Below are 25,826 nucleotides of genomic sequence, written 5' to 3' on the forward strand. Positions count from 1 at the left end.
GGCTTTGAAAACCATGAGGGAAAAGCCATTCTGGCAGCTTTAATTTTTACAGGTAATGGAAGTGGGAGGAAGGTTTGAGGTTGCACCATGATGTTGTGCTCTCTGCACTCTAGAATAAACACACCTCACAGATGATTAGAAATGATTGCCTAAAATGCCCAGTATATATCTAGGCACATGTAAAGAAATCTTGGGACTCAATTATTACTTTTCTTAAAAACTTACTGGCTGCTTTGCAAGAGCTTTGTGAACTTGCAGAATGCCACCTCTTCTGCGTTGGAAAGCCAGTATGGCCAAGCTTCAGGAGGAGGCTGGTCTTGCTCATGAGTTTTGGTGGGTTAGCTTGTCCTCTGAGAGACACAGTGAGCTTCTGCTGAATGTTTTGGCTTCTGTTCTTGTTCATCAAATTCCTGAGCTGTGACAGTTCCAGAGCCTCCCATCTCATAGCTTAGTTCATTCAAATACATACCCAGTGTTTAAAGGAGGAAAAAAATTACTTTTAACTCCGGTAATCTCTGTAGTCAACCAAGAACGCAAAGTAAAGACTTGAATCCTGAGTGTTTCATGTTGCTCCAAAATATTGATGTAGCTTTCAGCTGTAGTAACCGGTGCAGACTCATCCCGATTCAGCATGGTTCTCTGGCAAGGAAATATATACTTACCAAGTCAGAAATATCTCTGAATCCTATTCCTATTTGGTTTTGTTTACACTGAAAACACAATAATGCTGTCCCAGTCTGTCTTGCTTGGTTTTTGAATGACTCAGGTGAAACAGGTTTTGCTCTTTCCCTTGCATAACTAATCAATTGCCTGATGGCTTGAACTTAAGTGGTTCCTGCTATGTGGCCAAGCATTTCCTTTGCTTAATTCCATCCCATTTTTATGACCATGACTATATTAAGAATACTCCCCCCCCCCCCCCTTTTTTTTTTGGTGTTTGAAATGAGGAAATAATTCAGACAAAGTAATCTGTAAGTTGAGCTGCTCTTTATTTTCCAGTGGTAGTCACAGTTTGGCAAAGTGCTTGCTTTTTTTGTGTTATTCATGAAAAATAATGTTAGAGTATATTTGTATTGGTTTTGGAACTTCTTTGTTTTGATTCATATCAAGTACTTGTTTAAGAGTTTGGTTTGTTTTCATACAGGATGACCAGTTGAGTGACTTCTCTTCTTTTCCTCTGAGTGCAGTTCACCCAGCTATTTTCTTTTAAGTTAATTCATTGCCTTTTTGCATTGTGAGCCTGGTATGCAGGTGAACAAAATCTTAGTATTTTACTTGGTGTATTTCATAAAATGCAAGTGAAATGTCTGTCTTGACCTATGCTTTGATAGCTCTCGCAAACAATTCCAAATGGGATCAGTTTCTTTATACTGTGGTACTGTGACCAAATTTCTACTGGTCTTGTCATGTTCTGAATAGGAGAAACTGGCAATGCTGTGTTTAGTGCTACATTTCCCAAACTGAAAAATAAACATTCCTTAGATACTGCACATGAGAAAACACTATTCTGCTGGAACGTATGCCATTTTAGAGGAAAGATAAATCTGTGGTTTGGAATACCTTCTGTTCATGAGAAGTTCATAGTACTGGTATGTTTTTGTTTCCACAATTGTTACTGTGTTAACCCCTATATTCTGGCCAAATTCCAACTTGAACAATTACTCTCTTCTCGGTGAGTTTCCTACTGTTGAATGTGATATTCTTCTTTGCTTCCTATTCAAAACTGTTTTAAGGTTGCCAGTGTGTATGCTGAAGATTGCTAAAGATGTGTTGTTATTTTTATTTTTACAGTTGCAAGGTTGAGAGGTGGTTCGTAGCAACCCTGGTTTACTGAAGTCCTTCCACCTTGCCAGTGCAGTTGTAGATTAACTTTCATGTTAATTTCCATCAGCAAAATGTCCAAGTTCTTTCAAGATGGCTTATATTGCATATATACGTCTGGATGTACAGAAACAGTCTTTGGTGCATATATTTTCTGTACCTGCTAAGAGCAGTTTATTAATTTGATGATGTAGCTTAATAGCAGCTAGTTGTCTTGTCTCAACTGAAGTTTTACCCCAAACCTAAGTTTCCATCAGGCACTGCTTTATTAGACCATAGTAAAGCAGAAATTTTCTTGTTCATCCATTCTGGAATTGTTAGGCTTTTTACGTAGTCTTGTTTCTGCCCTCCTTCTTGATTGTTGCACAAAACACCCCATCCTCAAGTTCCTGGAACAGTAATATCCTGCCAGAGAGTGACTCAATGTTTCCTCTTATGGAATTCCCTGCTGGCCCAGCAGGCTGGATGGAGGCCAAGGTGCTGGTGACTTTCTGCAACCTTGCAACTGCTTTGTAAAGTCATCTGGCCTTTTCAACTACATCTAGATAGAAGAACACAGAAAGTGAAATCTAATGCTTGGAGAACCTCATGAGGCAATAGGTAACTCTCCCCATCCTAATCACTGCTTACCATTCTGAATTTTCTTGTCTGAATACTGCGTCATTATACAAGCTCTCAAAACTTCACTGGAAGGAGACAATATAAGGATACTCGTTGCTTTTATTTAAATATTTTTTTCCCCCAAACTTAATATTTGAATTCTGCTAATACTCAGATACATGAACATGCAGAAGACATGAGTTTCTAAAGAACTGGTGGTGCTGCACTGCATTAAAAAACAAGACACTGAAAACAAATGATATCAGTCCTGTCATATGATCCAGTGAAGTCTTGTGCTCCATCCCTTCGGACCAGTTTAAATATTCTATTTTTCCATACTTAAAAGTACCAGATATAAAACTGCACTGAGAGGACAAGCAGACTGTTTTGCAAGTTTCTTAGTAGTGCAGGCAATTAATGTGATGAGAACTCTGGATTTTAGTGCACTACAGTAATGTGGAACAATGAATTGGAGAAAGTGGCTCTGGTTGAAGTTTCTGAAATATTTGGTGTTGGTAGGAGTTGAATATTCATAAGGAACATAGCTGAATCCATCCTAGATAACTTGGAAAAATCTGACCTTGAACTTGGCAGAATAGGCAGACTTAAACTTGTTTCCTTGCTCTTCATATCTTTGAAGTCACGGTAATAAGAACAAAAGAATATTTGAGGCAAATTTACAAAATCTGATTGGATTCAATGGGCTAAAACAGAACGTAGAGTCTTTGGATTTGCGCATGTGAGCAGGAAGGTGGAGAAGCACTGGCCACAGCGGATTATGATGCTTTTGGAAGGCTTGTTACGTGCCGGAGATGTAGTAAGATCGGAAGTCTTAGCTTTTCTTTAGCTATGTGAGTAAATCCCAGCATTCTGACAGGCAGTAGAGGCTGCCCAGATGGTTATCTTGCTAAATCTCTACCACTCCTAGCTGATGGTGTGATAACTTTTTGGGGATTTAGGCAGCTTCCTTTGCACGATTGTCCAAAGACAGTAGAAATAATCCTTTGCAGGCAAGAGTTTCCTTTGTATTGTGTGATAACTTCGAACAGCCCTCTGGAAGTGATGTTCCACTGCACATGCACAGCAAAACTCAAGTCATCTTCCACATGGAAAAATCTTTTTTCTTGTCAGTAATTCTCCGGAGTACTTCCAAGAAAAGGGAAGCTAAAAAATGTGAGGACTTCCTGGACTCTGAAAGATACACTGCAAAATTTAAGAAGTACTTTTCTGCTATACTCAAGCTACCATGCAGCTTAAGAGGAGTCACTACTCTGAGCAACACCACCAGTGTTAAATTGTTAGAAATCTGGTGGTGGTCTGTTGGAGTCTGTGTTCACCAGCAGGTGTTCCTTGTGCTTTCACTATAAGCTTAGGATTAGCCAGATCCATTTGATTCTCAGGAGGCTGCTTCTGTTTCTGCTGATGTCTGTGCAATTAGTTTTCTTCTGCTCTTCTAAACGTCTGCCATAATGTCTATGGTGGATGACAGCATTAGGCACTGGAAATTGTTGTACTGTTTCATCTTGTTCCTTCATATCTCCCTTCTCTTTAAATTGCTCCCTCTTGCAGTCTTCTATGAAGTGTCTCACTTAACAGAATGAGCACTGTTTGTGCATTTCAATTGTAGTTTTCTTTATGTTCTGCATATATCTTCATGTATACAGCGCACCGGATCTCAAGTTCCTACTGGTGGATCTTTCATCAGAGCTTCTAAACCTCCCTAGGGTGTTACTTCTGGTTATTTGCCTGCCTGCAGTCTTGGAAAAGCAGTTCCTTGTGGGCTCTAGTAAGGAGGAATGAAAAAGCATTAAGCAAAAAAAAATCTCTGTGACAAGTGTTTATCTTCATTTTGAGACCCTAATACTACTGACCAGATGCAGCTGGGATGAAGGCAACTGTTTGAAAACTCAAATGCCTATCGTTGTGCGAAAGAGCATCTTGTTCTTCAGGAAGCATGTGCTGAGCTTTGGGGTCCAAATAGCTGGCTGTCCTGAGGCTGTAAGGTTAAAAGACCTTATCTGCAGTTGAGGGTAAGATTGTGGTAGTTTACTTCTTCCCTGTAGTTTCCCACTTAGCTTTGGCTTCTTAATGAGTGAAATGTCAAGCTCAAACTGGCTGTACTGGAAGGTGGAGGCTCATTTTTGCATGCAGTATGCTCGGTGTCAGAGTCATTGCCAAGTTTGTCCAAAACTTCCCACTCCAACACATCTCATCTTGCAAGTAAGGTACTTGTATGAGTCGTGGTGCTTGGTTATATGAATGGATCGTGCAAATCTGGTGGAGTTGTGTGATATGTCTTACAGGGTCATGTATTTCACCTAGGACATGGAATGACTGCCTAAATGATATGAGGGTGTCCGAGGCTCATGTGTGTGCATGTTGAGATCACTGCCCATCAGCTGAATGCATGTCTTGGGCTGAGGAGTATTTGTGGTGCTTTTTGTGATTGTCTCCTTCCCTGCCATCCCTCAACCAGTATCCTAAATAATGACAAAAGTACTGACTTGTGCTGCTCAGTTCATGAAATCATTAGAGCGAGACTAATTTAAACTGATGAGGATAGAGAAAACCTCCACAGCAAAAAGGAAGTGTGCTTCTCCTTCTGCCTGATTATTATTTTTTTTAATTCTCTTCAAGACGTTCTGTTTGTTTGTTTGTAGTTGCACTTACTGTTGGTTAAGAAGTTATGTCTCAGAGAGCAAAAGATCAGGCGATGCTTGTAACCAGGTTCCATGCAACCTATCTGACTCCACTGCTGTTGACCCCTGGTGCCAATGATTGTGCTCATGGATGGATGCTGGGTGGCTAATTTTGCTTTGTTTTATCAGTACAGCTGGTTTTAGAAGTCTAAGGAAGAATTGCATGCAAGCTTTCTTCCTCTGTTTCTCACGTGTCTGTTTCTTTTGATAACCAACGTGTGTGGGCTGGAAATATAATCTGTTCAGGGATATTTTTGTTAGAGTAGTCTTTTAAAGGCAAAACAGAACTGAGTTTTATTCTGCCCAAGTGTAAGAATCTACTGAATGTTTTTACTTTAATTGCTTTGCTGAGGAGTCCATAGCACATTCATGAGATCTGTTGATTTTGTCTGAGTAGTTGAATGGGTGAAGGAGATACCTTTTCAAGAAGAAAAAGTGGCTCTGTGGCCTACATCTTGTGTGTTTGCAACAGCTGTTCTTGGAGACTGCCCTATTGCCTTGTCCCGCATCGGCTGTTATTCCATTCAGCTGTGTCTGCTTCTAAGGGCAGACCTGGAGTGCTACCTGGTGACTTGCTGTCCTTCGTCTCTTTCTAAGATTTCTTTTGCATTGTGGTAGGTCAGAAGTGTGGTGCTGAACTACTGAATAGCTATTCTGAAAACCATTGGCTGTTTTCATGAAAAGCTCAGTTTGTCACTTCCTTTAAAGGGTTGACTTACATTTTGAACTTAGTTGTAGCTTGAAAATCTCAAGTACCTTCACATTCCAAGAAACTATTTTTGAAGCAGCTGACTAAATGTGATTATCTGGTTTATATGAACATATATGAGTAGCTGCAAGGTGTGGTTGAGAAGCTACAGATCTGTTTTTCTCCCTGTGACTACTTCATTTACATTCTTTTTTTTTTAATGCTGTGATTAATGTGTAGATCAGCAAGACATGGGGATGTCCTATTTGGGTTGGGACACTGGAACCAGGGCATATCCCAATGGGCCTGTGGATCCAGAAGCTGCTGCTGAGTATCCTGGGCTTGCTGGGAGGATCCTTTGCGGAGAGAACCTCCATGCACTGAAAAAGCTGAGTAATCTCTCTGCCTTGTTCTGCACAGTTGCTAATATTGAGCAAGTTGTTCCTTGTGAATCTTTGGTGTTGTGGATTCTTGTTAGCTCTTCCAGAGACTGCTCAATTCCTTTCTCACGCAGGGGACAAACTGGCCTTTGCCATGTACGCACTGGCACGGGTTGCCCAGAGAGGTGGTGGTCACTCCATTCCTGGAAACACTGAAGGTCAGGCTGGAGCAGGCTCTGAGCACCTGATGGAGCTGTAGGTGTCCCTGTTCAGTGCAGGGAGTTGGACAAGCTGACCTTTAAACTGCCAACTCCAATGATTATGTGATTCTATGCCTTGCAGGCCTCAGTGCCTTTTGTCACTTACCAGGTATTTTGCTGGACTTTTAACAGACTTATTTAGCATGACTTCCTAAATGGACTGGGAAATGTGAAGTACTCATGTCAGAGACTAAATGGAATGGAGGGCAAGGGTGGATGGTATTTTGTAAACAAGCCAATGGTTGGGGGCCCTTAAGCATAACACAGTAGTTGTAGCCCTCTTCAGAACAGCACTGCACCTCTTTTAAATTTAAAATAGAAAAGGAGAGCTGCTTAAACAATGACTCATTTTTTAATAAATACAGTAGGGATAATTATTAGTATTTTTTAATTTATTTTGCTCAATCAAAAGACAGATCTTTTACATGAAATAGACAAAACGTGTTTGGTACATTGATCTGTGGTGTGGTTGCTGGGGTCCGTGCCCATCTCACATCAACTGAAAAACTGAGGAGCAACATAGACAGAAACTAAGCACTATACCATTCATTTCTTGCCCTCACTGCCATCTTTGAATCTTCAGTTTAAAACAGAGATACGGTGTATGTTTCAAATTACAAGTGATAAACAAATGAACATGATGTTATAAAGTAACCATGTGTAAAAGAGATTCAGTCTGACTTGATAAAAGTAAGAAGATTCAAGGTGAAGTTAAAACTCTGCCCACAACGTAACGTCTTACTGTACCATGTGCTGCAAAGAGGGTTGCAGAGGGTTGGGATCATGCAGAAATGTCAGAGTCCAAAAACAGATGGCAACAGCTTTATTTTTTTTTTTTTTAAGCTTTTGTGGTTTACTATATGAGTAAGCATTTAGGGAACTTTTAAAAACATGTATCCTGGACCCAATACCATGTTCTCTGCCCTGAGAGCTCATTATTATTGTTTTGATACAGTTGGGATCTATTACAGTATATAAAATGCTCTGCTGACTTGGAGCTCTGTGTTAGCGTCTATTTGCACTCTACCTGATGCGTATGACCAAAAACTGGCTCCTGATACATGGCTACTGAATGTACTGGAAGGAGAAGCAGTGTTCCAGGAGCTCTGGCTCGACAAGGCATCTCTTGGGGTGAAGCTTAAAGGGAGCTGTAAGGAGTCTCAAATAATACAAGGAATGGGACTTCTTGCTCTTTCAGTACTTACACCCTTTGAACTTTGCCTCCTCCAAGGTGCCAAAGCACAGTGGCATTTTCTGTACCTTGCCACTCAAATGAAGCTGGTGTGTGAAGACATGGCGTTGTTTCAGCATGGAGGCAGATCTGTCATGTCAGCGTGTGCTACAGAGCCGTACAGATATTCATGGGTTTGCTTAATGTGGATGGAGCTGCAGAGAGCCTGGAGAGCTTTGCTGAAAAATATAATTTATTCTGGAGTCACAGCAGGGAGCTTTGAGAGTGGAGAATCCATGGAGGAAAAGGATATTCCTCCAGCCTCGTTGGGTTATTTGTTTTGCTAAGTTTTTATACCATTTCAAATAGATTAGGTTAATGTATGACACTATTCCTCTCCTCATCAAGCTTTGTGTGTGGTTTTGAATTTAAGGAACAAGAACACTTTTGTGGTGGGGTGGGGTGCATTGTGAAGCCTTGTGCCTGGTGCTTATATCGTGCAGCCTCTTTTTACAAACACTTGATTACTTTCTCATCTCATTTGTGGCTAATTATGCATTGCCTCATATGTATTTGTAACTATTAAACTGTTTCAGTACGTACTCCAAAGTCTGTCTGGGCAGGTGAATGTGATGGAATCATACAGACCATTGCTAGCTATTCTGTAGAAATGCTGCTATGGAATATAGCTCTCTCTCTCAAGTGAGAAGTGACAGGACGCAAAGAAATAGAGGAGGTTTAAATTGGACACAAGGAAGAATTTCTTCATGGAGAGTGTGGTGAAGCTTTGGAATGGGCTGCCCAGGGCAGTGGAGGAGTCCCCATCCCTGGAGGTGTTAAGAAGCGTTTGGATGTTGTGCTGAGCGTCACATGATTACGCTCAGTAGGTCACGTTAGGTTGAACTTGGTGTTGAAAGTCTTTTTCCAACCTAGATGATTCTATTTTACGATTTTAATGAGAATTTTAAAGATGTAGGAAACTGCACCTTTCACAGTCATTGCCTTATTTTGTCTGACTCCTCTGACACACCACAGTTTGTATTCCCTTCTACTTCAGACACACTCCCACCTTATTCACTTTATCTCTTTTCGTTTTTGGATGCTAGTCATGCACACCGGGCCTATGGGCTTATCTCTTACATTGTTGCCAATCTGCTGTGTCTAAGGGAAAATAGATAATTTTTTTCCTTTCCACGTATGTACTGCAGAAATCAATATTTTATGAGATGGTAGACAGCAGGAGCAGTGGCGGCAGCAGCAACATAGCTGTAGCTGCAGCCAACAAAACCAGTGTACGTGCTCAGTGTTCAACCTGAGTTTGGAATGGGAGAATTGGAAAGAATTTTGTTTTTGGCTTGAGAACAAGAAAAGGATTAAAATACCAGTAAACTTGCCTTAAGTTTTCTCTTGGAGAGAAAGAAGGATCCGAGTGCAGAAAGCTGTACAGTATGGTGTTTTATGTAGTGATGACTGAAGATCATAAAAAGACTTTTTTCTATTGTCTGTTCTAATTGGCGGCTGGCACTGATTAGCAAGAGGAAGAAATTGAGGGGAAAAAAAAAAGACAAATGGGGAATTTTATTGAATGGAAAGCTGCTGAACAAAAGGGGACTTCTGTTCCTGCACATTTTAGTGGTTTTAGAGAAATAAGCTTTCTGACCTTCAATCTCTTTGAATTATAGCTTGGAGAGCATCATATAGGGATCAATTTCTTAGCTGTGTTTAACTTGTTCAGTTAAGCTCTTACATGCCTTGATCCATTTTGATTCCCAAGCGTGAATGGGGTTTTGCCTACAAACTGTTTATAATTCTTTGTCTCCTCTGTTTAAAAGAGAAGGGGGACAGTGGGAAAGATAAGAGGGCAAGCAGTTCTTGGAAATCTGCTGTGCCGTATGGTTTGCTAGGAATTCCTATGCTGTGAGCTTTTTGTTTTAACTGCCCATGCAGTAGTGCCAGGGATGTGCATAAATTTTGTGTGGCAAACTCTAGTCGTGAAATCAGAAATCTCTGCCCGTATCTGCTGGTGCTTATAAGGTCATGTTGGATTGAATGTGAAGTACTTGCAGCATGAAGGCTCTATTTCTCCAAGTGAGATCAAGACCTTATGTAAGCCTCTGAACCATATATATTTGGTTGTTAGTCAATGTAAGTTGACACGTACCTTCCATTTCTAACATGAATTTACAAATGTGGAGTCTGTCCGTGGCTTAGAGTCACTTCCACTGTAAGTGAAAAAATAGCATCTCAAGCAGTACTGGAGTTGGTGTGATGTAGGAGCATACAGAAGCATAAATGCCTTATCTGGAAGGAAGTTGGCCATGAATTTTTCACGTTCTTGCCTTGCACATTCACAAGACATTTAATGGAACAGTCCAAGTAACTGAATGGCTTTGCATCTGTCATGCTTGTTTTGGAAGCCAGAATACCTGATGTGTGCTCCCAATTTACTGTCAAGTTTTGGCTTTCCAACCTTTCTGTAGTTCAGCTCTGTCTGTAAAATCAGGATAATATGCGATAATGGCAGTTCCTGCCAGCTTTGCACCATGAGGGGCCCTATTAACAACTTGTTTGTTCCAAGATGGCTTCAAGCAATGGAGTGGTTCTGTGTAGGTAGGAATCCAGTGTAGGTAGGTAGGAATCCAGTGTTTTACAGTAATACTAGAAAGAAAGTAAATGCAGAGTAGTTTTATTTTTAAACGTAGATGGATTAGCTATTGAAATTGCAAAATCAGCAAGTGAATTTTGCAAGGCTGGTGATAATGACAGATAGGAAAGAGAAATGCAGAGCCACTGGTTCAAAAAACAAGAACAAACTGCTGTTTGACTGTGGAATTAGTTAAATACCTGACTAGTTCATGTGCTGAAAGTAAGTTAGCTGCAACAGCCATCTTCTCTTCAACCGGATAAACTGCATAGCATGAAGCCTGACTACAGAAGCCCAGACTGCTTGTATCTGCTTGCCAGAGTATCTGCTATGAGAAAATTGGCTCTGCACATGTATATTAACAATAAGAGTTCTTTACGTTAACTCCACATTCATACATATATAAAATCTTGCTGCTAAAACTGGAAAGTACCTCTCCAATAATCTTGAAGACAATGGAACTGTGACCACTGCTTGTATGTGTAAATCAAAATGCATTTTCTTCCCTTTTAAAAATTAAGTTATAGTGTTTTGTGCACGGAGCAACACTGTGTGCAGTGAGTACTTCAGCAAGCCATTTGGAAGAATTGCCACATAAAACTTGGAAAAAATCTTTTTTGGCTTAAATATTGCGTGGACTGGAAACTTGCTGAAGGACCTAAGCAAAAATAGTAGATGTGGCAGTAATATGAGCTGCAAGGCAGGGAACAGTGCTTTCAGGATAAGTATCAGACACAGATTTATTAATGATTTAGAGAAGGAGGCTAAACAGCTCATCAATTAAATTCACAATTTAATACTAAGTAGGGAATTTTTACAAGCTTGGAAAGAAAGCATGTACAAAGTATGGGGTGGTTAGATCTTAGGAGACAGTAAGAAAACAAAGTGAAAAGATGTATGTTTTAGCAGAGAGAAAGAGAACTGGCATATTTCTTGCATGGGGAAGTTTGTTCAGCGTGTTTTACCTGGCTGTACGTATGCTTCTGCTGTGCTAGTTCGGGGACGTGCTTTGGCAACTGTAATTAGCGTTGAATTCTTATTCATGTTGAAGACTGTGCATAAGAATTAAAATTGGGTCATAAATACTGTAGCAAATCAGAGGCTATTGTTCGTAAGACCATACTTCTCTAAAAAGCAGACTGATTCCGCAGAGACGCTGAGGGTCTGCATCCCTGAGGACTCATAAGAAATGAGAGCATTTAAAACTTCATGGATCAAACTCTTTTAAAAGGTTTTCCAACAAAGAGCTACTTTATGCCCTGAGCTAAGCTTCGATTCAGACTATTGTTACTTAGTGTTTACGTAAACTGTTCTCATTCAAAATATGTAATAGTGGCTCAGTACAACAACTTTTCTCCTATGCTGTCCGTAGGGCACTCACTGGAGGATGGAGGGGGAGTCCGATTGTGTTTTCCTGCACTCAGTGTAGTGGGTGTCTGCATATAGTGCCTGTGGGGCTTCCAGAGAAGCATGTGAGCAATCAATCTCTGATGTCTTTTTATCTTCCAGCCCACTTAGCTGCGCAGGCAAGAAGCACATAACATCCTGCTCTGTGCTGTGTAGAGTCGCAAGCACTGATCCCCTTCCATTAGATATACTATGCAGAACTTCATTAGCTCACAGGGAGCAGAGCAGTTCTGGATCTAATAGTGCTATACTTGTCTGTCTTGCCAAAAACATTTTACTAGATGCTGTTGTACCTGATGCTTGATATTATTGAAGCTTGGGGAACATGTTGTTTTATAAATGACATTGGATTTCCTCAACATTACATGTATTATTAATGTTAGCAATGTTTAAATTGGTCATGTTCGTTATAAGGGAAAGTTTAAGCTCCCTAATGTAAAACACAGAACAGTTTTCTCCAAATACTCTGCCAGTGTATTTTGCTTGATTTCATGTTGATAACCAAGACAGAGAAACATGAAACAAAAGTCTTAATGTCTGTCATTACTTGTTTTGAAAAATTACACTAATGATATTTTTTCAAAGCTTTCCACTCTTAATATCAAATAATGCAAGTATGCTGAGGACTTGTTCCTATTAAGCCTTTCACATTCATTGTTTAAGCCCTAATGTAATTAGTTTGCCTTGCTATTGACCTCCAAAGTATTTATTAATATCACCTTTGAAAAACTGCCTGAGTGGACTGCAGCAGGAAACTTAGAATCCTAAAATCTTTCCCGGTTTCTTTTCAGACCTGGAAGTGCTGGTGTGGCTCCTACCTGCCAAACCAGAGGCGACATACTGAAAAACATCACTCTACTCTTAAATAACTGCTTCATGATGAACAGACAAACATTTTCTGAATAACCTTACACAGTTCTGTACATAGCTTGCAGTGTGAGGGTTTTAAGCAAACGGGTGAGAGAAACTCATTCAGGGGTGTGGAGGTTATAAGGCCTGCAGTGGTGGTGCAGTTTGTGCAGGCCGGGGCATGGGGTAGAGTTGGCCATCAGTCACAGGAAGCAACAGGGGCAGCATGGCAGTGTAAGTTGTATGATAGATCTATGTATTTTTTTCTGACAGCATGTATGGGGAAGAGAAAACACAGTTTTATTGACTTGTACAATGAGATTTCTTGCCCTGTGGAAGCATTCATGTTAACTTAGAAGAAAAAATTGGGGAGGTTAACTGTGGATTTGTAGCCAAATTTTGTTGCTTGTATATTGTTGCATAAAGAGATTTGTCAAATAATACAGAGTCAGGTCTGTACCTGTAACTGAACTGGAAAACCCCTTAAAGAAAATTTAGTTTGATTTAAAAGAAGACAAGTCAGAAAAAAACCCAGAACTATTTAAGGTTGTAATATAATCATAGAATCATAGAATGGCCTGGGTTGAAAAGGACCACAATGATCATCGAGTTTCAGCCCCCCTGCTATGTGCAGGGTCACCAACCACCAGACCAGGCTGCCCAGAGCCACATCCAGCCTGGCCTTGAATGCCTCCAGGGATGGGGCATCCACAGCCTCCTTGGGCAATCTCTTCCGGTGCGTCACCATCTCTGTGTGAAAAATAGATCCCCTTCTAGTACCTTATGTTCATTTTTCCTGGAAAGCAGAAATCTTACTTAGTTTTACTGGTTAGCTGGTGTCTCCCTTGTAACCTTTGCCTGACTAGACTTAAAAAAAAAAAAAAAGGGGGGGGGGTGGGTAGTAATTCAGTAGTAACAAAAATGTGTCCTATGTTATAGAGACTAATTGAATGAACTTTGATGGACGTAAATGACTGAGCTCTTCTCCACTTTGATTTCTGCATTTTCTCCTATATTATTGATTACTCCTTGTAGCTCAGTGGTATGTCTTTGGAAATCTTGTTAGTGAATAAATACTTTGTCCCCAGTAAAGAGATTATCAGTTCTGTGCTTACTTTCCTATCTGCTAGCTGGGTGTTACAGGCTAGTCTGTCACCAGCTTTAAGTCAGGGTCTGTTTTTGTTTTGGTAGTGATTGGGTTTTGGTGCATTAGATAGTTGTGACCATCAGTGTTTTCAAAATTTATCACAACAGATAGTGGGAAAACCACTGATTTATATTAATCTTTCTCTTAGACTTGCAGTCTCAATGAAGTTACAAAAAAGTTTGACCCAGGGCTATCTTCAGTTAAGTGGATTAACTTCTGATGGACATTTGGCAGCGGTCGGGTGGGTAGATGTCACTTTTTTTTGCCTGATCTCACTAACCATTTCTCTAACAAATAATCTAATCTTCCAGATTCCAAAATTTCTACTCCTGAACATCACCAGATCTACTGCCTTTTGTATGAACATCTTTTTTTTTCTTGCAATCAATTTATTTAAGGGTTTTCCTTTACTTCCACGTTAATTTTCACCATCTTCAATGCTACTAGAGTAGCAAGAACAGAACTTGATTTAAAAGTTCATAGTGTCTGGTTTCCCTCCCCTACACCAGCGGGAGCATGGAAGCGGTCTGTATACTGAAATAGAAAAGCTGTTAAAAGTTGATTTAAAACAAATAATCCAGAACCCTGCTAATAGTGTTTGTACTTCTGTGGGGTGTCCAGCATGGAAAATAAACTAATGACTTGTGTGATGGTGTATGCAGGAACTGGGCATGAAGTTGTCTGCTGCTAGAAGATCGGAAGGACTGTTCACAGCTGGTACTACAGTGCATTTGGGGTAAAGAGTTCTGTTTTGCAGGGAGCTGGATGAATGCAAGTCTAGAGAGCTGATCCAGAACTGTGACAAGATAGTAAGAATAACCAGAACAGTCTGATTTATTGTGTCCTTTGTAGTAGTTAAACTCTGATAGAATAAAATTTTGCTAATACTGTTTGTGGTTGAAAGAAAAATAATTCCCAAGTATCCTCCCAAAAATTAGAAAGTTCCCATTTCTTCTTCCTGATGCTGTCACTAGTAGTTTCATGCAATATTGTCGGACAACATGCTGAAGAAACGTGCTGGAAAACTTTGTTCTCCATACATACAGCAGTGTGATTGGGAGGATTGAGCTCTTGCAAGTCTGCCTTTGGTCTAGTGTTTGAAAACTATTATGACTGAGGAACATAACATGGAAAGTAGTTTAAGGCATCCTAATAGTTGGTTTCTTAGCCAATTCTTGAAGAATGACACAGAGTTCACTTGGAGGCCTGTGCTTAGTGGTGTTCCCCAGGGGTCAGTGCTGGGTCCGGTCTTGTTCAATGTCTTCGTCAGTGACCTTGAGGAGTGGATAGTGTCCACCCTCTGCAAGTTTGCAGAGGAGTGCATTAAAAGGAGCGTGACCAAGGGAGGCGATCCTCCCTCTCTACTCTGCCCTGGTGAGGCCTCACCTGGAGTACTGTGTCCAGTTCTGGGCTCCCTGGTACAAAAAACATGGGGATCTCCTGGAAGAAGTCCAGCGGAGGGGCCACAGAGATGACCAAGGGCCTGGAGCACCTCTCATATGAAAAAAGCCTAGGTGACCTGGGTCTGTTCAGCCTTGAGAAGAGGAGACTGAGAGAGGATCTGATCAATGTCTATAAATATCAGGTATGGGAGGCAAAGGCACAAGGCCAGACTCTTCTTAGCAGGGCGTAGTGACAGGACAAGGGGAAATGGCCACAATCTGAAGCATAGGAAGTTCTGCACAAATGAGCATAATAACTTCTTTTTGCTAAGGGTGACAGAGCACTGGAACAGGCTGCCAGGAGAGGTCGTGGAGTCTCCTCCTATGGAGACATTCAAGACCCACCTGGGCACCTACCTGTGCAACCTGGTCTAGGGTGCCTGCTTTGGCAGGGGTTTGGACTAGATGATCTCCAAAGATCTCTTCCAGCCCATACAATTCTGTGATTCCGTGTGAATTAATTTTTCCATGGAGCTCTGGTCGTAACACATCTCTTTGGAAGCCAGCTGCAGTAGCTCTCTGATCCCCTGAGGATGGCAGCCTCAGCATGTATACTGAATTGCTACACGTAGCATTCATGCAAGTGGTTTTACAGGTGAGAATTGATCTTTTTCCCTCCCACTGGCCCTGTGTTGGCATTTATTTCTTTACTTTGTGAGGATCTCTGAGCTAACCAGTCAGATTTTTTCCAAATACTGTCTTTTGGAATACTTATGTAAAAAATGTTTTGGTTTTAGAAGAAAGCAATCTCTCTTGAATTTGACTCTAATGAGCAATAACTTAAAAGGCCAAATTGCTCATCAGTATTCTTGTCTAAACCTGACAATCTAAGTGAGTCTTCCAAACATAACTGAGAGATAGCACTCTTGAATTCTTGTAGTTTCATGAGGCTATTGTACAAGAGGCTTGATATGAGGCTTACCCAAGTCATTTGAAAGGCTGTAACAAAACTTTGCCTCATTAAGGTGTCTTTGTCATGAGTAGTTTTAAAATACTGGGGAAACAGCAGTTTTTCCATGAACTCAAGAGAACTAAGCTGTGCTTCAGTATCAATGCAGCTATCATTGCATAACCTCAGAAATGACTTTGTAGATGCCACCTGCAGCACAGCTGCCAGGCTTCAGAGGACCTGGAGCTCCATGGCTCTCTGAAGGTACCTGGTAGGTATGTGGATAGGAGGAGCAGGTAAGCAACCGCTTTCTCCTTTTTTGTTCCGGTGCTTCAAGTAGAAATGGCTGCATGGGGAAGGGTGCCTGTATCCTATTTGAAAATGTTTCAAATTTCTGCAATCTTTGGAATGTAATAAAGGTGTTAGAAACATCTGAGGCTCTGCCCCTCGCGTGCTTTCATTGGGTGCCTTGGGGGTAGCACTGAGTGATAATGGATTGGGGAAAAGGCTCCTTTAGTTGTGTTCTAGCAAAAGACCTGGGCTATTACACAGCAGTTAAACACTTTCCTACTCTAAAGCAGGCCAACAGAACAGGGAAGGAAAAAGCAGAAATGGTTTGGTGGGTAAGCGTGGTGCCTTTGCCTTCCTTAGTTCTCCACAGTAATTTTGAGTATTTTCCACTTCATTCTCCCTTCTCTACCTGGTGCCAAATTGTCTTCTGGAGTATAAATTTGGCCATTAATGGGGGAGTAAACACTAATAAAATCCTCCTTACAGCCTGGTGCTGTGAGGTGCTAAATGCCTCCTATTAGTGCTTGACACATTGTGGGATTAGGATTTTAAATCAAGTTTATGCAGTGATAGCCCTCTGGTGCTGTTGTTACTAACAAGTCATGGTAGAAAACTTTGTAGAATGTTTTAAATGGTTAAAAGGGAAAAAAAAAAGTACTTAAGGAGCAGAATACTAAAATTGGGGAGTCATTTCAAGGGAGTTTACAGATGTGGAAATGAGATTTGACTCTGACTTCAAATCTGTGAAGATCATGTAAAAGGTTACTCATCTGAAGTAGTGTTTGGTTTAAAAAGCAAACAAACAAAAAAAATCAGAATGAGGGTACATATTAAACTGCCAAAGCGATTCTTGTAAATTCTCATACTGTTTTTTTTTGTTTTTGTTTTTGTTTGTTTGTTTTGTTTTTTGTTTTTTGGAATCTGTCAAGCTCTGTGATCAGCATTTGTAGTAACTCTCACTAAACTCAGAAGGACGTGCAGTGCAGGGCTTGGTGTAGATTTGGTGATGGCTGGCAAACATGTTGTGTGCTGAAGTTTATGATAATGTGACTCCATAGATTGAAGTACCAAAGCAATGAATAATGGATCTCTGGATAACTAAAATGGAACAAAATTTCAGACATTAGTTTAAAAATAAGCATTCCTGCCTTGTATGCTTTCAGATGATGATAGAACTTCGAGGTCTAATTCAGCATGGTACTGAGTGCCTTCAGGATTAACCCAAAACCACTGAATAAAACCACTAGAAGCAAGAGAACTGATTTTGGGATGCTTGTAATTTGCAGGCTTGAAGCAATTTCTGTGTGAGAGACTGAGCATAACGCAGTACTTGTGATGGGCAGTTGGCTACGTTACTCATCTTAAATAGCCTTCCAGATGCTTTAATGCTTATCTATTTGCAAGCTGTTATATAATTTGAAACTGAATATAACTAATTGATACTGTTTTCTTGACAGTATTAGCATGAATTGTCGAACAGAGAGAGTATGGCTTACACAGAGATGTAAGCCACTCAAACAGTAACAGCCATCTTCAAGTACTGCTTAGCAGTTTTTTCCAAATATTTAAATGTTTTTTGTTAATGTAGAAACTCTCAGGAAATTGCAAAGGGCACCATTTCTTGTGAATTCCTTTTGTATAGTGAATTGCTTCTTGTTGTAGAAAACTTCAGTGATGTATTTCTTTACTGCAGTGTAATATAAAAGTTAGTTGCATATTATCTGTTGTCCATGGCAAATGCTTTGCTGTTATGAAAGTATCCAGTATTTGTCTTGCTTTAATGGTGAGGTCTCTTCAGCAGCCTGTCGTAGCCAGTGTTGTATAAGCCCCAAGAAATTGTCTCCTTTGAGAATATTTACTCTTTAGGTTACATTTAACTGCAAAATCACTCACATGGTGTGTGTTCTGGGTCTCACCAAACTACCACTCAGTTATGTCTAGGAATTAATAAATAAATGGATCTATTATTTCTTTCTTTATAAACGAACCTTCAGGACTTCATATTTTTCTCTTCCCATGAGTGACTGTAAGTTGAAACACATTCTGTTTCGGGACTGGCCGAGTTCCTGAAATTGTTTAAGTGATTTGAGAACCTTCAGCATGATTTTGCTTTGTGGATTCCAATAATGGAATCATTCTGTGGCTGCAGCCTCATTCATAGCAAATTAATAACAATGTTATGAAAACCTGTGTAAACCAATAAGGTAGAATGTGACATGAAATTCCTACCTTCCTACTATTACTTGTTGTTAGAATTGGCTGTCACATTGTGTTGAGTTTCTGAGGCATAATAGAAAATTTTACTTAGTTATTCATATAGTTCACTGTAAGCAATCATGCTTTTGCCTGCCCCTTGAGGATGGTGAAAATATCTTTTTCTTTTAATATAATGAAAAAGCTTACAGCTCTACACGTACCCATGAGAAGATACTGTCATTCACAGTCTGTCCAGCTTCCCTGGGAAGGCAGATACCGAATCCCGTTTATATGCAGCAGGGGCAGCTGAATGCTGCAGGATGAGCTGCAGAGCACGTGCTGGAACTTAACTGCAGCAGTGAAGTGGACTAGCAGAGTTTTTGTTTTGTGTTCTTTGATCTGGAAGTTTCAGTTCACAGTGCAAAGCAGTGGATTGGAAACACGAGGTACAGTCCTGCAGTCTCCCTTCCACTGCCTTACCCCCAAACCCAACAAAACCAAAAGAAACCCCGCAAGCATTGCAATTTGAGTCGTACAGTAAAACCGAAACAGCATCTGAGTTTAAGTAGTGGCCAAGATGGAATTATTTCTAGAAAGTTAATGTTCTGTTACCTTGAGGGAAATAGCCCTCAGCAGAAATATTTTGCTTACTAATTTGACTAATTTACGCAAAGCAATTTAAAGTCTCTTTTGCCCTTGCTCTGACACTTGCATTCTCAGACACCAGTGAGGGAAGAGAGCTGAGCCGGCAAGAGGAGGGATGCTTGGTGCCAGCTTCAGGTTTTGAGTAATGTGAGAACTGACATCTGCCTGAGATGATTCTTTTCAAACACTGCGACTCACAGAGCAATGCTCTGTGGGATTTAGCATGGGGAATGTGCTATGGTATAGTAACAGCTGGCTACAAATATGGATAGCAGTCCTGAAAACACAAACAAAAGACATCCCAAGCTGAGGTCAAAACAGGGAAGGGAAAGAGCATGTAAAATGGGTTTTCTCTTTCAATGAAAATCGGTGACGATAGCTACTTTTCCCTTTCTCATATCGTCCTAATAAACTGTGGGTAAAGGTAAGCCTGTGGTTAGTTCATTGATTCTTCTGGTGCTTTTGCTGCCAAATTTGTACTGCTGCAGGCCTTGCTTTAGGTTGATTAAAATGTCTGTTACACTAAGACCAAGTGTTCAACAACTTCTGGAATAGTTCTTCCTCATTTTTCTTTAGATTAAGAAAAAAAAAATTGCAATCTTGCTTTATGTTATGATAATAGGATTATATCAATGAGGATCAAGACAAGGGCCATCAACAGGTAAAAATCATGTTTCTGAGCTGGGGAGACATTAGAAGCAGGTCTACGTGCCTGGTCACATAACATGTTGGCTTGTTCTTGCCTCTTTGGGCTGGCACTTTCTACCCATTTCCTACTGTAATATTGAAAAAGTTATTTCAAACGTAGTGTGTAATCGTCTGTCGAGTTGTCTTACTTGAGCATAGGTAAGTTTTGAATGGAGTGTGGAATATTAAAAGGAAAGAATACTTTTCCATTTAAGGAACTGATTCATTTTGTGTGATAACACTGATTCTGTGTTCACAGAAACAGGGATGTGCTCATAGGTTTTGCTTATTCTCCTGACTCTTGGCGTTACAAGTATTTTTTCCTTCTGGTTGCAGAGGTAACTTGGACAATACATGATGCAACGTGGTTATTTTGTGGAGGTTCCAGGTGGCAACACAAGCTTTGCCAGAGCTGAACTGTCAGGGCTGACAATGGAAAACTCTGCAGCCTTGCTTTCCTAGGAAACAGTGATCTGTTGTTCTCTGAGAGAACTTCCACATCTATTGTCACTGCCCTTTGGAAGTTGCATCTTCCTTATGCTAAAATCTTCCAGTCTGTGCCACCCTTCCTGCCTTACTCTGTCCTTGAACTGTTTTGAAGAATTCTAGCCTAGAGAGGTGTATCCCAGCAGCTTGGCTGCCCTGATTCACTTTGCTTCATTGCCTAGAAAACAACTTGCAGCTTGTTCCAAAAATGCGTATGCAAACTGTCTCCCGTGGATATACAGTAGGAAGATAGGGATGCCAGAGCGAAGTGACATCTGGGCTTGATGGCAGCAGAGGAGTAAGTTCTGTGAAAGAGGATTTGACTGCAGTAGCTTTTGCCCTGACTCTGTCAGCCGACTGCAGACAGAACTTCCATTCCTAACACAACACTCACTCCCGTCGTCTGCATTTTGGGCTGATAAGGCTTTGCTTCTGCTGTGTGTCAGTGCAGTTTCTGATGAGGACTCTTAAATAGGATTGAGCCCTGCCTGTATGTGATAACACTGCCCACTAATGCGTTTGTAGAGTTGAGAACTTGAGCTTTTTAGGTTTCCAGTATTTGTAATTTTTCTGTTCTGAGAAAACTGTTATTAGGCAAGCGAGGTTCAAGACTCACAGAACTTCTGCCATTTCCCCAGTCCACCCAAATCTACAAGTCCTTAGGGAAAAAAAGGAATTTCTGAAGGGTGCTACACAGTTAATGGTGTACAGTACGTGTGGATCCATTGTGGATCCATTGTGACCCAGTTAGGAGTGTTCATATATGCCTTGATTCATATCTGATGAACTTGCTCAAGCTTTTATACCAAGTAGTCTTAGAGGCAGGCTAGAGGGAAAGCAGACCATAGGGGTAAGGAGCTGATGGACAGATCAGGCACCCAAGAACTTGCTTCTATGACTAAATTTCCCCAGCATACCTCACTTCTGCTGCAAAGCTAAGACAAAGTGTTTATATGTGCAGTAGGTGAGGAGGAGGCAATGTGAATGGATAGATGCGTGGCAGGGATTAAAGGTGAGAGCCCTGGAGCTGTGTGTTCCTTGTCAAATATGTTCATAAATGTCACTTTACTTATCAGTGAAGGAGTGCCAGAGAAAAGCAGAGCTCCTTTAGGAAGTTGTCTCTGTTTGTGAGACTTCAGGAGTTCATAGAGGCTAAGTTAAAGCCCCATTAGCTGCAGCACAATCTGACAGCTCATGTTGGTTGGTAGCAGGTACCAGCTTATTACAGCACGTGGTGGCGAAGCACTGAGAGACAAAAGAACTCAGCCAGTCCCAGATGTGCTGCTGGTAGTGTTGTGTGTAAGGCTGTGAGCAGCAATGAGCAGAAGGTGCTGCAGTCAGCTGCAAGGGGTCTGTGAGCAGCAGAGGTTGTTTGGAGTGTAGAACACTGACCTTGGGGCAAATTACTTATTTATTTTCCCCCTCCTGCAGCACTCGCTATTTTTAATTGCATATTTCTTTGGCTTTATGCCACCAGATCACGTAGCAAGACCTTGAGTTTCTTTGGAGTTGTGATTATCAAAATCAAGAGTTAAGATGATCGCATCCTTCCTAAACTGAAGGGGAGGAATTACTGTAATCAGCAGAAGTAAACCAGCTTTTCTGTGTGTGCCTGGGTGTGATGCCCTCAAATTCATGGGGCTGAAGGGATGCTGCTGTCAGTGCGTGGTGGTGTCTTGTAACAATGGGGCAGCCTTTCTAATGTAGTCCCACTGTGCACTTACCTGGGAGCAAATGGTTCGTGTTGGAATAAATGGGGGATGGTGCCAGGTGTTGGTTTACGACACTTTTAAAAACTCTGAGGCCTGGGACAAAGCAATCAGCCTTAGGAACTCAGGGTTGCAAACAGGCGTTCAGAAACTTCCAGAGCAAAGCTATTTGATTGTTTAATTTTATATATAGATATATATATGTGCATACCAAAGGATCTAAATTAAAAAAACATAAAAGTGATGAAATAAGACCGAATATAAAAAGAGTATTGCTTGCCAGGAGGAGGTGTGGGGATTGGTTTTCTCATTGTTTGTTGGGTTTTTTTATGGCTTTTTTTGGGGTGAGGTGGGGTGGCTTTGGAGGTGGGGGGAGTTGGTGGGGGATCAGTTTAGTAGAAACTCTTTTGTCTCAGTGGGATCCAAAAGTTTCTCTTCATTGTTTTTGCTACCAGCATCCCTTCTTGGCTTTAAAGGGAGAGGGAGAAGAAGAAAATATAGCACTGCTTTATAGTTTTACGTTAAATTAAACGTGCAAACAAAGCTATTGCAGGGAAAAAACACAACCAACCACACCTCACCCTTCTCTAAAAGCTGGAACATTCCTGGCATTTCGGCTCCCGAAAAGCTTGATTTACATTATCCTAAATCACTCTCCGTGATATTAATCAATACTTCTCTCAGTTTTAAAACAGGAAATAGCTTCAGTCTGTGTTTAAACCCTGCAACGTCTCATGTCATGACCTTTTAGTAGTTGGTTCCTTTTCTCCCCCTTCCCGTTTTTTCACATAGGCCTCTGTGTCTGCCCTGAGTTTTTGAGCTGTAGGCACTGTAGATGTTTCGGTTCCAGCTCCGAGTGCCCATGTTTTACAGGCCTCGACTTCCTCACTTCCTGTCTCCTTGGCTTTTCCCTTTGCTTTCCTTTCCCTTCCACACAGCACAGCTATGCAGCTTCTGCCTGCAGCCGTTCAGTGCTGGGCTGTGGGCTTCTTTTAGCCTAAAAACTCTGTTGCATCTGCTGAGATAATGAACTTCTTGTCACCAGCTGTATAAATCATTACTGTGGACGGTAGCATGGAAGTAGGTAGGAGCATCTGGGAGGCTAATCCTGCTGTCCAGGCAGTGTAGGCATCCCGATCCTGCACCTTAAAAATGTGAAAACCTTATTTCTTTGTGGCATTCTGTTCAGTAACTCAATCGCATTAAATCCCTTCCTGAAGGGGTATAGGGACACTTAGTATCTCTCCACTGGTTTCCGTTTGTTGTGTTTGGAGACCTGACAAACCAAAAGTATCGGAGGGCTTTTAGTCTTAGCTGAGCAGACACGTATTGAAAGAACACTGCATAATTTTAACAGACCTTGGCTTAATTAACAGGATCTTCCAGGAGGGGCCCCAGGTCTCCATGGCCGGGATACCGGGCTTCACTCGCACAGGCGTTGGAGCGGGGCTCCTGCCAGGGCAGCTGTCTGCTGTGTGGTGAGGAATGCTGGTGCTCATTGATCCATTCATGCACCAGGATAAACAGCGGGAAGCATTAAACTTCTGCATGTTTTCTTTCCTTTTGCTGCAAGTATTTACTGTGTCTACGAACAGAAAACTGTTGTGTTTTTTCCTTTTTTTTTTTTTTTTTTTTTAAGAGTGCAGAAGAAGTATAGGCCGGCTTGCTGGCTGCTTTATTTCTTTTTCCTTGCCTACAAGATATGTTATTTTTTTTTAAAGAGCCAAGTCTCCAGAGTGCTGTCCTCAAGTTCAGTTTCCTGGTTGAAAAATCTGCATACGGTAATGCAATATTCTTCTCCGGGAAAGATTTTTATGGCATATGTAAATGAAATAAGACCAGCCCCTGGTGGTATTGACAGGATGCTGAGCAGGAAGCTGACCGTGTATTAACGTGCTCACAGCGTAGGTCATTCTCACCGAACCCTGCAGCTCTGTGAGATTCAGTGCTTGGTGGAGATGACTTTGCATTCTTTCAGTGACCCTTTGTGAAATACTGTTTCATTAATAAGAAATATTTTTTTTACAGGCATCTCTCCTTAAGCATAGAAGATGGGACGTGTAATAGTTATGTTTTTAGAGGCATAATTAGAGAAATACGAGCGGGTCTGCCCAAAAAACTGGTGTGAACATATTACAGTGGGAATAATCACTTTCTTTTCTGATTATTCCATTCTATGAATCAAACTGGCCTCTCCAGATTTTCATCTGCTTGCAGCTGATCTTGTTTCCTTACTTAAGCTGTTAAAAGAAATTTGAATTTCTATCAATTTTTGTTTTCTAAAGCAGAGAAGACTTTTACTGGGAGAGAACTGAGATTTCAGCAGACACGGCAAGCACTGCTGGTGCATGGGTGTACCAGATCAGTTTACAGGTTTGCTGTGGAGTTAGGTATACTGCCCTTTTAAGAAGTCTTCATTTGGGACAACAAATAGTATTTAAGAAATTTTTGGGTGTCTTTCAGGAACAGTTGAAAAATAATCTGGACAAAAACTGATCCTAAACGTCTTACTGCGTGCGTTCTAAAATCTGGTGTTGGTACTTTTTTTGCAGAAATTTTCCAGTTGCCCTATTTCGCAGCTGGAAGTGTCCTTGCGGTTCTGGAGCATTAGGAGAGGTATTAATTTCCCATGTTCAGGAAGCAGTAAGCTTTTTGTCTGCTTTCTGTAGCGCTGTGTTGAAAGCAAACCTTCAGGCAGGTTCTTTTCCCTTTTAGCAAATTTGTGCAGCTGAAAGAAAAATATCTTTTAATGGAGTAATTGGCTGTTTCCACCAAGAATTCTGTGTTTAGGAGGTGCTGTTGATAGCAAAGCTGAGGAGTGTCTGTTAAGCAAAACACTACCGAAGGAGACAAATAGCAGGAAATTTTCTGTAGCCAAAAAATGGAGTCTGCTTGATGCAAATTTTGGAGCACTACGTGTGGTTTGAAGAGCACCTTGACATTTCTTCAAATAGAGTAATGAGTGGATCCTATTCTTCAAACTGAGGTAGTGAGGCTGAACTCCAGAAGCCTCTCAGTCTCATAGTGGTGCCCCATGTTTGGTCAGAATAGGCAATACAGTTTATATTGAGACACTTGTAGTCTCTGTTCTGAGCAGTCTCTTGTCACAGGAAATAAATGCTGCCCTCCTTTTCTCCTCTCCTCTAAGTGGTGACTCTTCCCCATCTGGCTGGATGAACGCCTGGATGCAAGTCTTGCAGTGCTTTTGTTTTTCATGTTCACTTAAGTAAGAATAAAAGCATCATCAGAGGTAAAGGTACTTTGGGAAAATATTGATTTAAAATTTGCCTTCTGTGTTAAATAATGACTCAGGAATGGTTAAGGGGAAATATTTGGTGTGTCCTTGCATGTATGCTGTGGCTGAGTCCTGGATGTGGAAATCTCCGTGCAATAAGACCTTCCACTTGGTCATCCTGTGCAGACAAGAGCTCCTTGGCATTCTGCTCCATGTCCTTGAGCTTTTCATGTTTGGTTTGCCTTCTGGAAGTGTTTTAGCTGAATTAGGTACGTAAGAAAACTGCCATGAAAGAAATTAAGGAACAAAAATATCAGTAAGTGCCAAATTATGTGAGTGAAGAATTTGTTTCTCCTTGCTAGCTCTGTTACTTACTTTAGGAACAGCAGTAGCTGTGCTTTTTTATTTTTTTCCCTGTGCTTCTCATTCTTTATAAGATTTCCTTAGTCCTAATGGATAAAGGCTGTTGAACCCTGAATATTCTTCCAAAATCTTTCCACTGTTTTTCCATATTCTTTTTTTTTTTTGTCAGTTAGTACAGAATGTAAGGAACTACAGTCCATTTGCCATGAAAAGTAGC

At 40.9% G+C, this 25,826-nt stretch overlaps 1 protein-coding gene across 3 annotated transcripts in view; it reads left to right on the top strand.

Annotated features, from left to right (window-relative positions):
- Window positions 1-25,826, top strand: part of ATP8A2 (ATPase phospholipid transporting 8A2) — a 315,266-nt gene that overhangs the window by 125,307 nt on the left and 164,133 nt on the right. For 2 of the 3 annotated variants that reach the window (XM_025146849.3, XM_025146850.2), the window contains one exon: window positions 13,815-13,907. The exons of the other annotated variant lie outside the window; for it this stretch is intronic. In XM_025146849.3, coding sequence (XP_025002617.2) covers window positions 13,815-13,907 — 93 coding nt within the window. The remainder of the gene's footprint in view (window positions 1-13,814; window positions 13,908-25,826) is intronic. 3 annotated transcript variants of the gene reach the window in all.

Source organism: Gallus gallus, chromosome 1, assembly GCF_016699485.2.
Source record: "Gallus gallus isolate bGalGal1 chromosome 1, bGalGal1.mat.broiler.GRCg7b, whole genome shotgun sequence".
Classification (NCBI taxonomy): Eukaryota; Metazoa; Chordata; class Aves; order Galliformes; family Phasianidae; genus Gallus; species Gallus gallus.